Consider the following 13,983-nt stretch of genomic DNA (forward strand, 5'->3'; position numbering starts at 1 on the left):
CAGGCCGGGTAGCAGACCTTTACACTGCAGCAGCTTGCCAAGACTTTTTTGACAGCACTTCCCAAACCCACGACCTCTATTCCCTAGATGACTAAGGGTAGCAGGGGCATGGAAACACGACCACCTTAAAGTTCTCCTCCAAGTAACACACCATACAGACGTGGAAATATATCGCTGTTTCTTCATCATCGCTAGGTCAAAACCAGAACTCACTAACAACACTATGGGAGTGCCCACACCAGAAGGACTGTAGCAGTTCAAGCAGGCAGTTCACCACGACCTTCTCAAGGGCAATTAGGGATGGGTAATAAATGTGACACCAATATCCTATGAACGAATGAAAAAAAAACGGGGAGATGGTGTATGAAAGTGTGTTTCTGGAGCAGCAGTCATAATATCAATGGCCAAGTCACCTGATTTCTGGATACTGCCTTTAAAGTGGTTATTGAACAATTCAGGACAAAGAAGGATGTTCTCTTTCCTTCAAAAAGGTCGCTGAGCAGGTCAATGCCAAGAGTATCTTTCCCATCACATGACCACAGTGCAGAAAAAACTGAATGACCTTGCCAGAACTACCAAAGTTCTTACTTTCAATACAGCCCTGTAACACCACACTTTTCCCCAGCACTACTAATATTTTCCTCCCTTCCCAGGATCACAGCATAAGCCTCTCCTCCATGGGACATTTTGCCACACCTCCTTCATCATACACTGAAATACCTAACAATTACTACTGCCCTCAAAACTGGCACAAATAACATTTGTTCCTTGACCAATATCTATCCCTTAACCAACATCGCTAAAACAGATCATCTGGTCATTTATCTTATTGTTGTTTATGGGAACTTGCTGTGCACAAGTTGGCTGCTGTGTTTCCCTACATTACAACAGGGTCTCCACTTCAAAAACACCTCATTGACTGTAAAGCCATTTGGGAATTCCAGGGATGGTGAAAGGTGCTATTCTTCCTTCTTTTGTTTGAACATGAACATTACGCTAAGCTGCCTTACGATTCTTTATAATCCTTTCACAGGGCACACGCTAAGCCACTCTTCTTGCAGGACAAGCTTGCACATAACAGAAGGGAGACAGCAAGAACTGAGGGAGGTACAGCCACCTTGCATTCTATGAAGGATGCTGCCATTGACATTTAGTGTTGGAGATTAAGAGGCTGGAAGCAACAAACAGTAGGCTGCTTGGCCATTTTTCTGACCTTGGGGAGGGAAGAAATTCAATGTTGTTGGAGGTTGCTGCAGGAATTTACCGAACGTTGTAGGTCTCAGAAGTGATTGTGGGAAATTAACTTGGGTGATCCTCCCACTCCATTGATAGTGCGTGCTTCCCTGTGTTTTTATATACATTCAAGCAGGGCTTTATAGTTATGGGCAATACATGTCTATTGTAAATTCCTTTACTGTAAGTTTGTTCTTCATAATAAATTGTTTCTAAAGTATATTTGTTTGCATTTTCAAGAGTGACAAACTCATTATAGTCTAATTGCATTGCACCAGCAGTTAAATGTCTGCAGCCAATCTTGCTTATTGAGTTGAAACAGCCAGTTTTCCAATCAGTCTGGTTTATAAAATGTTGCCTAATTTGATGCATGCCTTTAATTTTTTTAAAAAGCGCCCTCTATTTAAAATGCCTTTTTTCTGATCATTTATCTCACTCCTGAATTTGTTGAAAGTTGTCTGCCCTACACCTACTTAATATTCAAATCCATATTAACAGACGATCTGAACGGATTATTGTTTTGTTTTCACTATATTTGCGTCGCTGTCGTTATATTTATACATTTGTTATATAAACCTTATGTAATATCTGGGTTGCTGAAGTCCCTGGGCCAGGGTGTCTGCCTGTTACCATGGCTACTGCTGCCCTGGGCTAGATTTACGGCAGTCTTCTGCCACAGGAGAGGAACTGGCGAGACCTTGCGACAGTTAGCCGGAAGTATGGTGGTTGGCGGCAGTTTGTATTGCCTGGGATCCATGTGCAGGAACTGAAAGATGGTAACGAGGATGGAGCAGGAGGAGAAGGGTTTGACTAGGTGAGAAGGGGCATCTCCTTGCACACGGGGTAGTATAAGCTTGCGGTGTGCGGACGATTCTGCAGGATCTTTATGGGAGCAGGAGGTGACAGGGAATAAGGTGGCTCCGTGTTGCCACATCGCCCGAATGATTCAGACGGATCGTTGGGGCCAAGGTGGACGAAACGTGCCGCCCTCCCACAAAACAGTTCAGCTTTCTGGGGCTAAAGCCAGATGCTTCATTACTGCTTTACGCAATAAAATTGCTGGCTTTGATTATCTTCACAAAGAAAATTACATCTGCCTGTGGTTGATAGAAAAACTACACAGGCTGGAAAACAGTCCAAACCTCCCCAAAAGATAACCTGCCTTTCGGACGCTGACACACGCTCTTTATTTGCAGAAGTTTCCTTTCATTTTTCCCAGAAGGAGGAAAAGATTTAGAGAGTGGACTGAATGTATAGCTCTTTTGGAGATCTGCCATAATGGGCCAGATGGCCTCCTGTACTGTATAATTGTATATTGTTTGACTTACACCTATCATTCACTGCTTTTTTAAAAAAAGCATTCTGATCTGCATTTAGGGTTGCCAACTGTCTGGTTTCAGATGGGATAATATGGTTTTTGAATAGACAGTTCAGAGTGTTGCTCAGATGTTATCAACACTAAAAATACGTATTTGAAATAGAAGTTTAGTACTTTCATCTATTTACAGAAAATGAACAGCTGTTGCAACAGATTTGGCCACTTAAACCTATAGTGTTTGTGATTTATGTGGTCGGATCTTTTGGTGCTCTTTATTATTTTCTGTAAGATGCCAAACATACATCTGGATGCTGACAATATCATTTGGACTTGCTTACGAGTACTCTCTTTGGACTGTAAGGTTAAATGCCACATCAGGACTTGAGACAATACATTAGGCAGATACAGGAGAAGCACTGCTTTGCTGAAGCTGCTGTCCTTTGGATATTAAAGTAAGCTCCTGGTCAGATACATATTGACATCTTATTGCATGATTGGATGAAGAACAGTTGTTTTCTTGATGTCATTGTCAAGATTGCTCCTTCAATAATTACCACCTAACAACAAGCTATCTGGTTATTTATTTTGGTTATTGTTGGAGCAAAATGGTTGTCATATTTGCCTATGTAGTAAAAGTCAGTCCACTCCACTCCAAAAAGTAATTAATTGTTTTGATGATTTAATGTGAAAGAAATGCAAGTATTTTTCTTGCATTTCATTGTGCACTCCTCGGCATGTTGAGTTGAAAAGTTATAGGCTGTTTTTTGAGAATTTTGTTATTTTGATTTCTATTTTGTTTAGCATTTTTCCAGTACTAACAAATCCATTAAGGAGCAAACTACTTTTCAAATTTCAATGACGATGATCAGTGTAGCTCGTCCTCCTCGGGATCTATTGCTACTTTTTTGTCTGTTCAGTCTTGGATGAGTTGCACTTCCTCCATTTTAACATTGAGAAGCACAAAGCCTTCTGTTGCAACCTCCGCTGCAAACTTTGCTCCCTTGCCAAGAATTTCTTCCCCTTTCCCAGTACTGTCTCAGGCTCAGCTAGACTATTCACAACCTTTGCATCCTTTTTCAACTGTGAGCCTAGTTTCGGACTCCATATATTCTTCATCACTGTTCGTAGTACTGTCTTTTTCCTTTTATACCTCTATCCCATTCGTCAATGTGTTTTTGACACCTCCAGAAAAGATTGCTCAAACATTCTCTTTGCCTTCCTCCACTATCCATGAGCTCCAACTTGTGAAAACTCAGTTGCCATTATCCTGTATCAAGCTAACTCCCACTCGCCTATCACCCATGCTTTTGCTGACCAATATTGTCTAACTGCCTCGTGACATATTACACTTTAAATCATCTTCATTATCTTTTAATGACGATATGACTTTTCCCCACCCTGTCTGTGCAATCTTTTCCATCTGTATAACTACCCTTCTCTATCTCTAGCCTTTCAGTATATGCATCCCTCCATTGGTGGTAGCCACCGGAGTCCTAGATTCCGGAATTCCTTTCCTATACCACCACCTCCTTTAAAACTCTTCTCAAAACCCACCTGTGACCAAGACTTCAATCACTCCTTCCTTTCGGCCTTGACACCTTTAGTGTGGAAAATATTTTGATACTGGCTTACTGTAGTTCTCAAACTAAACTGAGTTACTAACAAACTGCTAGTATAAAGCACTTGTTACGACCAGGTGAGAAAAGTGTCTAGGGGTCTTTTACTGTCTTCACCTGGTCTTATTGTAACAGGGTTTGATTTTTAAACACACTGTGTTTTGAGCTCCCCCTTGGTGAATCCTTGTTCACCACATTCCAATTATAAGGCAAAGAAATGAGCCCGCCAGATTTTCTTAGGTTTAAAGAAGAAAAGTGAAATTTATGAAAACTTAAACTCTAATTCGGTTCATGCCTACTGATATACAACGTGCCCACACTAGCATGCACATGCGATACATGCAAATAGGGACAGAAAAGAGCAGAAGAAAAATAGAGAGGTTTGAGGCAGTCTCTGAAGGGGGTTTCTTGTTACTGTTTCTGTGTTTCCAGCTCTCCATCGAGTCTTTGATTGTGGACAGCTCTTACTTTTCATTGGGGCCCAGTATTCTTCTTAAACTTTGTTCACGTAGGAGACTTTTCTCTCTTTGAGTTTACGTATCTTCACTGGTTTCCGAAGCTGGTGAGAACAAGATGAGAGCAGACAGGAGAAAGGCCTTTTCCAGTCCAGGAGTGAACAGCTTTCTGAGTTTCTTTCTCTCAACAAGTTCAATATTCCAAAAAAACTCTGAGTCAGTTAGTCATGTGACTAAACTGGTTTGACCACTTCTGTCTATTGGGGAAGCAAGGACTGGGTTCCTTGTTCTAACACTGTCTGCTAGCATGCAAATGTCTTTCCAGTCAGGGGCTTGCAATTCCTTGTGATGGGCCCTTTTTTCTTCCCAGCCACAATTTTAAGTTTTAATGTTCATGTGGCGAAATAATGTGTGCCTCCGTCTTGGCAGGTGGGGGTCTGCATGACATACTCCAGCTGTAATTGTGGAAATATTTCATCAATGAATCTTTAAATGCAATTGCAGTTTTCGCAAGAGAGAATAAATTCATTGCCACATGTGGTGTGTTCTTTACATGTCTATTGTACTGCTGTGTTTTTTCACATTAGTTGAGTTCACCCATTCAAAAGACAAGATCATTCATGAAGATGCACCATGTTAACTGTTAAATATAACACATAGCAGGTCTGAGTACATTTGAATGACATGATAATACCTCCACCATTCACCTAGTAATTTCATGAACTTCTGCAGGTATCATGATGTTGTTCCTTTCATTAGATTAATAGTAAGAATCCTCTCACATCGTTTACATTTCAGAACTTCCATCGAAAGCAGTTTTACTCAAAAACACAAGAACTAGGAGCAGGAGTAGGCCATTCAGCCCCTGAGCCTGCTCTGCCATTCGATAAGATCATGACTGATCTGATTGTGGCCTCAACTCCACTTTCCTGTCTGCTCCCTATAACCCTTGGCTTCCTTGTCTATCACGAATCTGTCTAACTCAGCCTTGAATATATTCAATGATCCAGCCTCCACTGCTGTCTGGGGAAGAGAATGCCACAGACTAACAACCCTGAGGGGAAAAAAAATTCTCCTCATCTCTGTCTTAAATGGGAGACCATTTATTTTTAAACTGTGTCCCCTACTTATAGACTCTGGGGAAACATCCTCTCAGCATCCACCCTGTCAAATCCTCTCAGGATCTTGTATGTTTCAGTAAGATCACCTCTCATTCTTCTAAACTCCATAGGGTATAGGTCCAAGCTGCTCAACCTTTTCTCATAAGATAACCCCTTCACCCCAGGAATCAGTTGAGTGAACCTTCTCTGAACTGCTAATGCAATTTTATCCTTTCTTAAGTAAGGGGACCAAAACTGTACACAGTACTCCAGATGTGCTCAAAGGCCCTGTACAGCTATAGCAATACTTCCCTACTTTTATATTCTATTCCCCTTGCAGTAAATGACCAAATTTCACTTGCCTTCCTAATCGCTTGCTATACCTGCATACTAACTTTTTGTGATTCATGTACCAGACATCCAGATCGCTCTGTACCTTGGAGTTCTACAGTCTCTCTCCATTCAAATAATATACTGCTTTTCTATTCTTCCTGCCAAAGTGGACAAGTTCACATTTTTCCACATTATACTCCATCTGCCGAATTTTTGCCCACTCGCTTAACCTATTTAAATCCCTTTGTAGACTCTTTATGGCCTCTTGACAGCTTACTTTCCTACCTATCTTTGTGTCATCAGCAAATTTAGCTACAATACATTCAGTCCCTTCATCCAATTCATTGATATAGATTGTAAATAGTTGAGGCCCCAGCACTGATTCCGGTGGTACTCAACTAGTAACAGCTTGCCAACCTGAACATTACCCATTTATCCCTACTGTCTTCTTCCTGTTAGCTAACCAATCCTCTATCCATGCTAATATGTTACCCCGTACACTGAGCTCTTATTTTGTGTAGTAACCTTTGATGTAGCACCTTATCAAATGCTCTTTGGAAATCCAAGTGCACCACATCTACAGGTTCAACTTTATCGAATTTGCTTGTTACTTCCTCAAAGAACTCTAATAATTTAGTCAAATACAATTTCCCTTTCTTTAAACCGTGTTGGTCTGCCTAATTGTATTATGATTTTCTAAATGTCCTGCTACTACCTCCTTGATAATAGATTCCAGCATTTTCCCTGTGACAGATGTTAGGCTAACTGGCCTATAGTTTCCTGCTTTCTATCTCCCTCCTTTCTTGAATAGAGGTGTTACATTTGCTGTGTGATCTGGTTGCCTTTCTGTATTGTTGACCTGATTCCAAGATCAGTGGCAACACCCAACAAAACTACTGTGGTGCAGTTGTAATTATTTGATTACTACCTGTATGGGAAACCAGACCTCACAGAATTTTCTGTTTCTTTCAGGCTACCTTCTGTAAAGAGAAGAGCATGGTTGTGTAATGTTTCAGCATCCAGAATACAGAGCAAGGGTTTCTTGCAATTTCCAAGTCATGCACTGCTTAACTAGATATTGGGCAATAAAAGGTGCATTCTGGATCCTTACGAGAGTGACAAATGATTCTGTGCCCAGCAATATTCTCCCCTAATTTATATTTCCAGCCAGTGTTATCCTTCATCAGATGCCATCAGAAACAGCTGGCAATTTTGACAAAGTATGACTCTGTCACCCAAGCATGTTTATATGCGTTATATTTCTCTCTGCAGCTAACAGTGCAACATTTGCCTTCAGCTGCACTTTTATAATGTAAGATATCTATGAGAGGTGGTCTGTTCAGGCCAGCGCTGTACTTTACATTTTGCTTGTCCGTATGGCATGGCTAAGAGCTGTGCCTGTAGCAGAGCAAAATGATTGTCAGCATCCAATGTTCCTTGTCTCAGGAAGCAGTACCATAATGTAACTAAGGTGGAGTCAGGAATGGGTTTCTGTTAGTCTTGGCTTGCTTGCATTCAAAAATTCTCAGTTGGTGGGAATAATTTCAGTTGCATTTTTGAAATAATTTAATTGATGTAGGTCAGTGTGACCCAGCTTTGGTCCAAACAATCTGTTCTTTTGCAAAATATTTTAGCTTAGGATTATTCAAATCTAACTGTGAATGACCTTGTATTTTTCTGTTTCCCAGAGATTTATTTTCCCTTGGAATGGAAGAGGAAGATTTGTTTCAAACTGAACATGTCTTGACTGCCAGTGAGGATGAGGTAATATCTTCTTTTCTCACAAGTTGTTTTTTAAAACAGCCACTATTGTTTGTTAGTCTAAAGCAGAAAAGTTAAAACTGTGCCTTGCAGGACATGTGCAAGCTGCAAACTTCAGAAATCTGGACAGTAAAGCTTTTTTATGCTCCCATTTCTTGTTCACTAGTTTGTCCTGTTGAATTTTTTTGAGGCGGTGTAGAAAGGGCTGCTCTTAGTGCTTTTTCCTGACTGGTAATAAACCATATATCAGAAGAAGATCTGTTAGCATCAGCAACTTCAAAATGCAGATTAATGGGAGTGGTGTTGCAGGATTATTTTTATGATTATTGCGAAAACAAGGTCCATAGCATAGGTCACCAACCAGGTTAACAGGAAAAAAAGAGATAATGAGGAATTAACGATCAGGTTATACATTTTCAGATGGGAATCCCTGGATGCTCAGTGGACCCACAAAGTCAGCATATGTCAATCTTATCTGTCATTAAATTTCTTTATTCTGTATTTGTTCGACTTCTTGGTGCGTGTGTGTATGTCATTCTTAAAAGAAACATTCTCATCACTGAATGCGCTGTTTCTCTTGTAGTTGTACTGCCTTTAGGTTAAGGTGTATCCAGGAGTATGTTCAGATCAGTATATTTTGACAAAGAAAGGTTTGAAAAACACAATTAGATGATGCAAAACTTGGATTTTAAATGTTTGAAAATTTTAGAAGGCACTGTACCCATACAGTCTAGTGCTGACTTTAGGCAGCCAAATGCCATTTGAAATATATCTTCTGCATCACCAATCGGCTTGTTCAAGAGTTTTATGCCTGAAAAGAATGATCAGAAGTGGGATTGAGTTGTACTGATGTGTAGTATGAATGAGTGATAGATTCCATACTAGTGATGTTTCTGGTGGACAAAGACGTCTAGAATCCGAACAGTTGAAAGACTTGATTCTGGACCTGTAGTATTGGCTCTTCAGTCTATAATTAGAATCATTTTGTGGAAACACTGATTCATTTTTCTTAATTTTACATTTTGCAGGATGGCAGTGATGATGAGAGGAAGCACCAAAAGCTACTGGAGGCAATTAGCTCCCTCGGTGACAAGAAAAAGTAATGATATCCAGGGTCCTTACAAGTCATAGTGAGAACTGACATGACCTTTTGTGTGTACCACATAGTGCAGTGTTTTTACATCACTGAACAATTAATAGTCCTTGCAGGCAACCAGCAATAAATAGTGACTGGGAAGCATTTTGTGAGAGAATCTTAACATTGTTAATTCATTGCACACAATATCAAAATTAATCTTCTGTAGTAGGATTGCACTGTTTTCGAAGTTTATTTTGAAATACTGAGTAAAGAAATGTTCTATTTATTTGCATAATTCCTTTTCGTAATGTTTAGCATTGAGAATAATTATGTCATCATTATATATATCTTCTTCTTTGGCTCCTTGTCTCAAGCGACAATGGGTAAGCGCCTGGAGGTGGTCAGTGGTTTGTGAAGCAGCGCCTGGAGTGGCTATAAAGGCCAATTCTAGAGTGACAGACTCTTCCACAGGTGCTACAGATAAAATTGGTTGTCGGGGCTGTTACACAGTTGGCTCTCCCCTTGCGCTTCTGTCTTTTTTCCTGCCAACAGCTAAGTCTCTTCGACTCGCCACACTTTAGCCCCGCCTTTATGGCTGCCCGCCAGCTCTGGCGATCGCTGGCAACTGACTCCTACGACTTGTGATCAATGTCACAGGACTTCATGTCGCGTTTGCAGACGTCTTTAAAGCGGAGACATGGACGACCGGTGGGTCTGATACCAGTGACGAGCTCACTGTACAGTGTGTCCTTGGGGATCCTGCCATCTTCCAAGCGGCTCACATGGCCAAGCCATTTCAAACACCGCTGGCTCAGTAGGGTGTATATGCTGGGGATGTTGGCCGCCTCGAAGACTTCTGTGTTGGAGATACGGTCCTGCCACCTGATGCCAAGGATTCTTCGGAGGCAGCGAAGATGGAATGAATTGAGACGTCGCTCTTGGCTGACATATGTTATCCAGGCCTCGCTGCCGTAGAGCAAGGTACTGAGGACACAGGCTTGATACACTCGGACTTTTGTGCTTCGTGTCAGCGCGCCATTTTCCCACGCTCTCTTGGCCAGTCTGGACATAGCAGTGGAAGCCTTTCCCATGCGCTTGTTGATTTCTGCATCTAGAGACAGGTTACTGGTGATAGTTGAGCCTCGGTAGGTGAACTCTTGAGCCACTTCCAGAGCGTGGTCGCCGATATTGATGGATGGAGCATTTCTGACGTCCTGTCCCATGATGTTCGTTTTCTTGAGGCTGATGGTTAGGCCAAATTCATTGCAGGCAGCCGCAGTCCTGTCGATGAGTTTCTGCAGACACTCTTCACTGTGAGATGTTAATGCAGCATCGTCAGCAAAGAGGAGTTCCCTGATGAGGACTTTCCGTAGTTTGGTCTTCGCTCTTAGACAGGCAAGGTTGAACAACCTGCCACCTCATCTTTTATAGAGGAAAATTCCTTCTTCTGAAGACTTGAACGCATGTGAGAGCAGCAGGGAGAAGAAGATCCCCAACAGTGTAGGTGCGAGAACACAGCCCTGTTTCATGCCACTCAGGATAGGAAAGGGGTCTGATGAGGCGCCGCTACGCTGAATTGTGCCTTTCATATTGTCGTGGAATGCGGTGATGATACTTATATATCTCCTTGTACATTATTAATATACAATCAATTATCCAAATGAGTCACTTCTGAGTAGTGTTTTACTGAACTGAATAAACAATTTCTTACTGTAATAAACAATTACACCATGTTCCTCATTTTCATCTCTGATTCCAGGAAGAAGTTGGCAGAGAGGACAGAGGCCAGCTTGCAAGTGTCAGAGTTCACTGTCAGTTCAGAAGGTACAGTAATCCAAAGAGTTTCTGCACAAATAACCTATAAAGCCAGCTGGAGTGCGTGTAGCACTTCTTTCTTTCTTTTTTTCTTCTTTCTTTCTTTTGGGCCTCCTTATCTCGAGAGACAATGGATACGCGCCTGGAGGTGGTCAGTGGTTTGTGAAGCAGCGCCTGGAGTGGCTATAAAGGCCAATTCTGGAGTGACAGGCTCTTCCACAGGTGCTGCAGAGAAGACAGAACCTTATTGACCGGGGGCTGCCCGGTTTGAGGCGGGCGGTAGCTGTCCAGTGAGGTGCAATGACCTCTCCCACCGACAAAGGCAACCCGTGGCGCCCAGTTTCTACGCCAATTTATCTGGACTTATAACCCGTAACTGCTGCCTTCCGTGTTGTTTCAGTCGCTGTGAGGCAACTATGGAGTGACCTCTCCATGGCGCATGCCTGGGCAAATTTATGGAGGTTGAGAGTTGCCCAGTCGTCAAAACCCCCCTCTCGGCCTTTCTGGTGGGGTCCAAAGGAGTGCAGGACACGACGTTTGGCACCAGTATGGCTGCAGGAACTGCCGGAAACATGCCAAAGGTGACACATGACCGCCTACGGGGTTCCGCTCCGGATTTTCTGTTAGGGTTTACTCCCTTAGCCTTGGTCTCTCCCGAGACGCCCACAAGGCAGTGGGGTTGTTGGGGCCCCTACACAGGTGTAGGATGGTGCCGGTGGGAGGAGGGGATGCAAGGGGGAGGGGTAGAGGGAGGGGGTGGGGGGGGGGTGCAGGGACCTCAATGTATTATGCACTTGTGCTTTTATTTTTCTTTGTCTTTGTTTGTTGGTCTCCTTTGACTCTTTCTTTCAAATTCTCTCCTTGTCGACACCCACTGATATAATTGCCCACAGCTTTTCTTTGCTTAGACCAATAATATAAACCTACACAATTTTTAATAATCCACTTTTTTCCCCTTAAGGCCCTGCTGTGCATGAACCATTCATTAGCGGAGAGGCCAGGTTGGTAGGTAAATTGGCCATTATAAATTGCCCCTAGTATAGGTAGGTGGTAGGGGAATATAGGGACAGATGAGGATGTGGTAGGAATCTGGGATTAGTGTAGGATTAGTATAAATGGGTGGTTAATGTTCAGCACAGACTCGGTGGACGGAGGGCCTGTTTCAGTGCTGTATCTCTAAATCAAAATCAAATCAAAAAAACCTGCTCCCGGGTTACTTTATAAGCAATCTCTAAAATGTAGGTGAGACTGGCCCAGGTTTATTAATTTACTAATCTTTTCCTTTCTCTCCATAAGGATGGGCCTTGCTCAGAAGTCTAGTTGAAATTAGGAACGTACAGAATTTTAATTGTAGACCTGCCATCTAGCACAAATGTAATGAGAATATGAGTTTCTAAATATCATGATCATATATCATGTATATTCACTTCCTCTGAGAAGGTTATGCATCCAGATCAGCATCTCATTACATTTGCTGCAACAAGTCGTGTTGATAATCTTGGGAGACTGTGCCGCATCAATGTTGGCAAGTGGCTGCATCTCTTAGTGGCTGGATGTTGAGAAGATCAATGGCCTAGATTTGTAGACAGTGGTGAACGAATGGCGACAACCATTCATTAAATTTGCCCTCTACGGCAAGACTTGCTATGAGCTTTTGCAGTGAAACTTGCGGTGATTATAAATCCAAAATAGTGTGGCATCCCTTTCAGGGAATCTGGGATCTGTGTGAATAGGGCAAGCATCTGTGTAATTCCTTACTGAGACAGTGTCTGAACTAGGAAGTGCAAGTTGTAGTTAATTCAATGTCAAAACAAACAAGAAAGCAAAATAGAGTGGGGAAAAGAAGGTGGGGTTAAGAGAGAAGGTTCAGAGAGAAAGATAAAAGACAAAAAGTTTTTTAAAAATTCTAAATCTGTAACAATAGTTAGTATAATAGGGGACTGCAGTGGCATAGTCATAATGTAACTGGACTAGCAATCCAGAGGCCCAGGTTAATGCTCCGGGGACAGGAGCTCAAATCCCAACATGGCAACTGGTGGAATTTAAATTCAATTCATAAATCTGGAGTTTAAAAAAAATTAGTCACAGTAATGGTGACCATGAATCAATTGTCGTAAAAACCCATCTGGTTCACCACTGTCCTTCAGGGAAGGAAATCTGTCCTTATCTGGTCTGGCTTGTATGTGACTCTAGACCCACAGCAAAGTGTTCTTAAATGAATACTTCTCGTCCGTATTTACCGTGGAGAAGGTCATGGAAGCTAGTGAGTTCAAGGGAGGGAACACCGATATCCTGGAGCATATTAGCATTACAAAGGAGGAGTTGTTGGAGGTTTTGAAGCGCATTAAGGTGGATAAATTCCCAGGGCCTGGCCAGGTGTATCATCAGAAGCTATGGGAAGCAAGGGAGGAGATTGCTGGGACCCTGGCAGAGATTTTTGTATCATCGTTAGCCACAGGTGAGGTACCGGAAGACTGAAGGATAGCTAATGTTGTGCCTTTATTTAAGAAAGGCAGCAGGGATAAGCCAGGGAACTACAAGCCGGTGAGCCTTACATCAGTGGTGGGAAAGCTATTGGAAGGGATTCTGAGAGACAGGATTTATTTGCATCTGGAAAAGCATGGTCTGATTAGGGAAAGTCAACATGGCTTTGTGTGTGGGAAATCATATCTCACGAATTTAATTGAGTTTTTCGAGGAGGTGACCAAGAGGATTGATGAGGGCAGGGCGATGGACGTTGTCTACGTGGACTTTAGGAGTAGGCTGGTCCAGAAGGTTCGAACACATGGGATCCAGGGTGAGCTAGCAAATTGGATACAAAATTGGCTTGGTGATAGGAGGCAGAGGGTGGTAGTAGAGGGTTGTTTTTCAGATTGGAGGCCGGTGACCAGTGGTGTGCCGCAGGGATGAGTGCTGGGCTCTCTGTTGTTTGTCATATATATTAATGACTTGGATGTGAATGTAAGGGGCATGATTAGTAAGTTTGCAGATGACACCAAAATTGGTGGTATAGTGGACAGTGAAGAAGGTTGTCTAAGGTTACAACAGGATATAGATGAACTGGGAAAGTGGGCAAGGGATTGGCAAATGGAATTTAACACGGACAAGTGTGAAGTGATGCATTTTGGGAAGTTAAACCAGGGCAGGACATATACAGTGAATAGCAGGGCCCTGGGGAATAGTGTTGAGCAGAGAGACCTTGGGGTGCAAGTACATAGTTCCGTGAAAGTGGCAACACAGGTAGACAGGATGGTGAAGAAGGCGTATGGCATGC

The 13,983-nt window shown here is 42.4% G+C and overlaps 1 protein-coding gene across 2 annotated transcripts in view; it reads left to right on the forward strand.

The window, feature by feature from the left end:
- The first annotated feature begins 1,957 nt into the window (after positions 1-1,957).
- Positions 1,958-13,983, forward strand: part of si:dkey-251i10.3 (uncharacterized protein LOC553498 homolog) — a 48,817-nt gene continuing 36,791 nt past the window's right edge. For both annotated transcript variants that reach the window (XM_068047567.1, XM_068047568.1), the window contains exons 1-4: positions 1,958-2,047; positions 7,744-7,819; positions 8,845-8,915; positions 10,654-10,718. In XM_068047567.1, the coding sequence (XP_067903668.1) occupies positions 2,007-2,047; positions 7,744-7,819; positions 8,845-8,915; positions 10,654-10,718 (253 nt within the window). In that variant the 5' untranslated portion in view covers positions 1,958-2,006. The remainder of the gene's footprint in view (positions 2,048-7,743; positions 7,820-8,844; positions 8,916-10,653; positions 10,719-13,983) is intronic.

The sequence above is a fragment of the Heterodontus francisci genome, chromosome 15 (genome assembly GCF_036365525.1).
Source record: "Heterodontus francisci isolate sHetFra1 chromosome 15, sHetFra1.hap1, whole genome shotgun sequence".
Classification (NCBI taxonomy): domain Eukaryota; kingdom Metazoa; phylum Chordata; class Chondrichthyes; order Heterodontiformes; family Heterodontidae; genus Heterodontus; species Heterodontus francisci.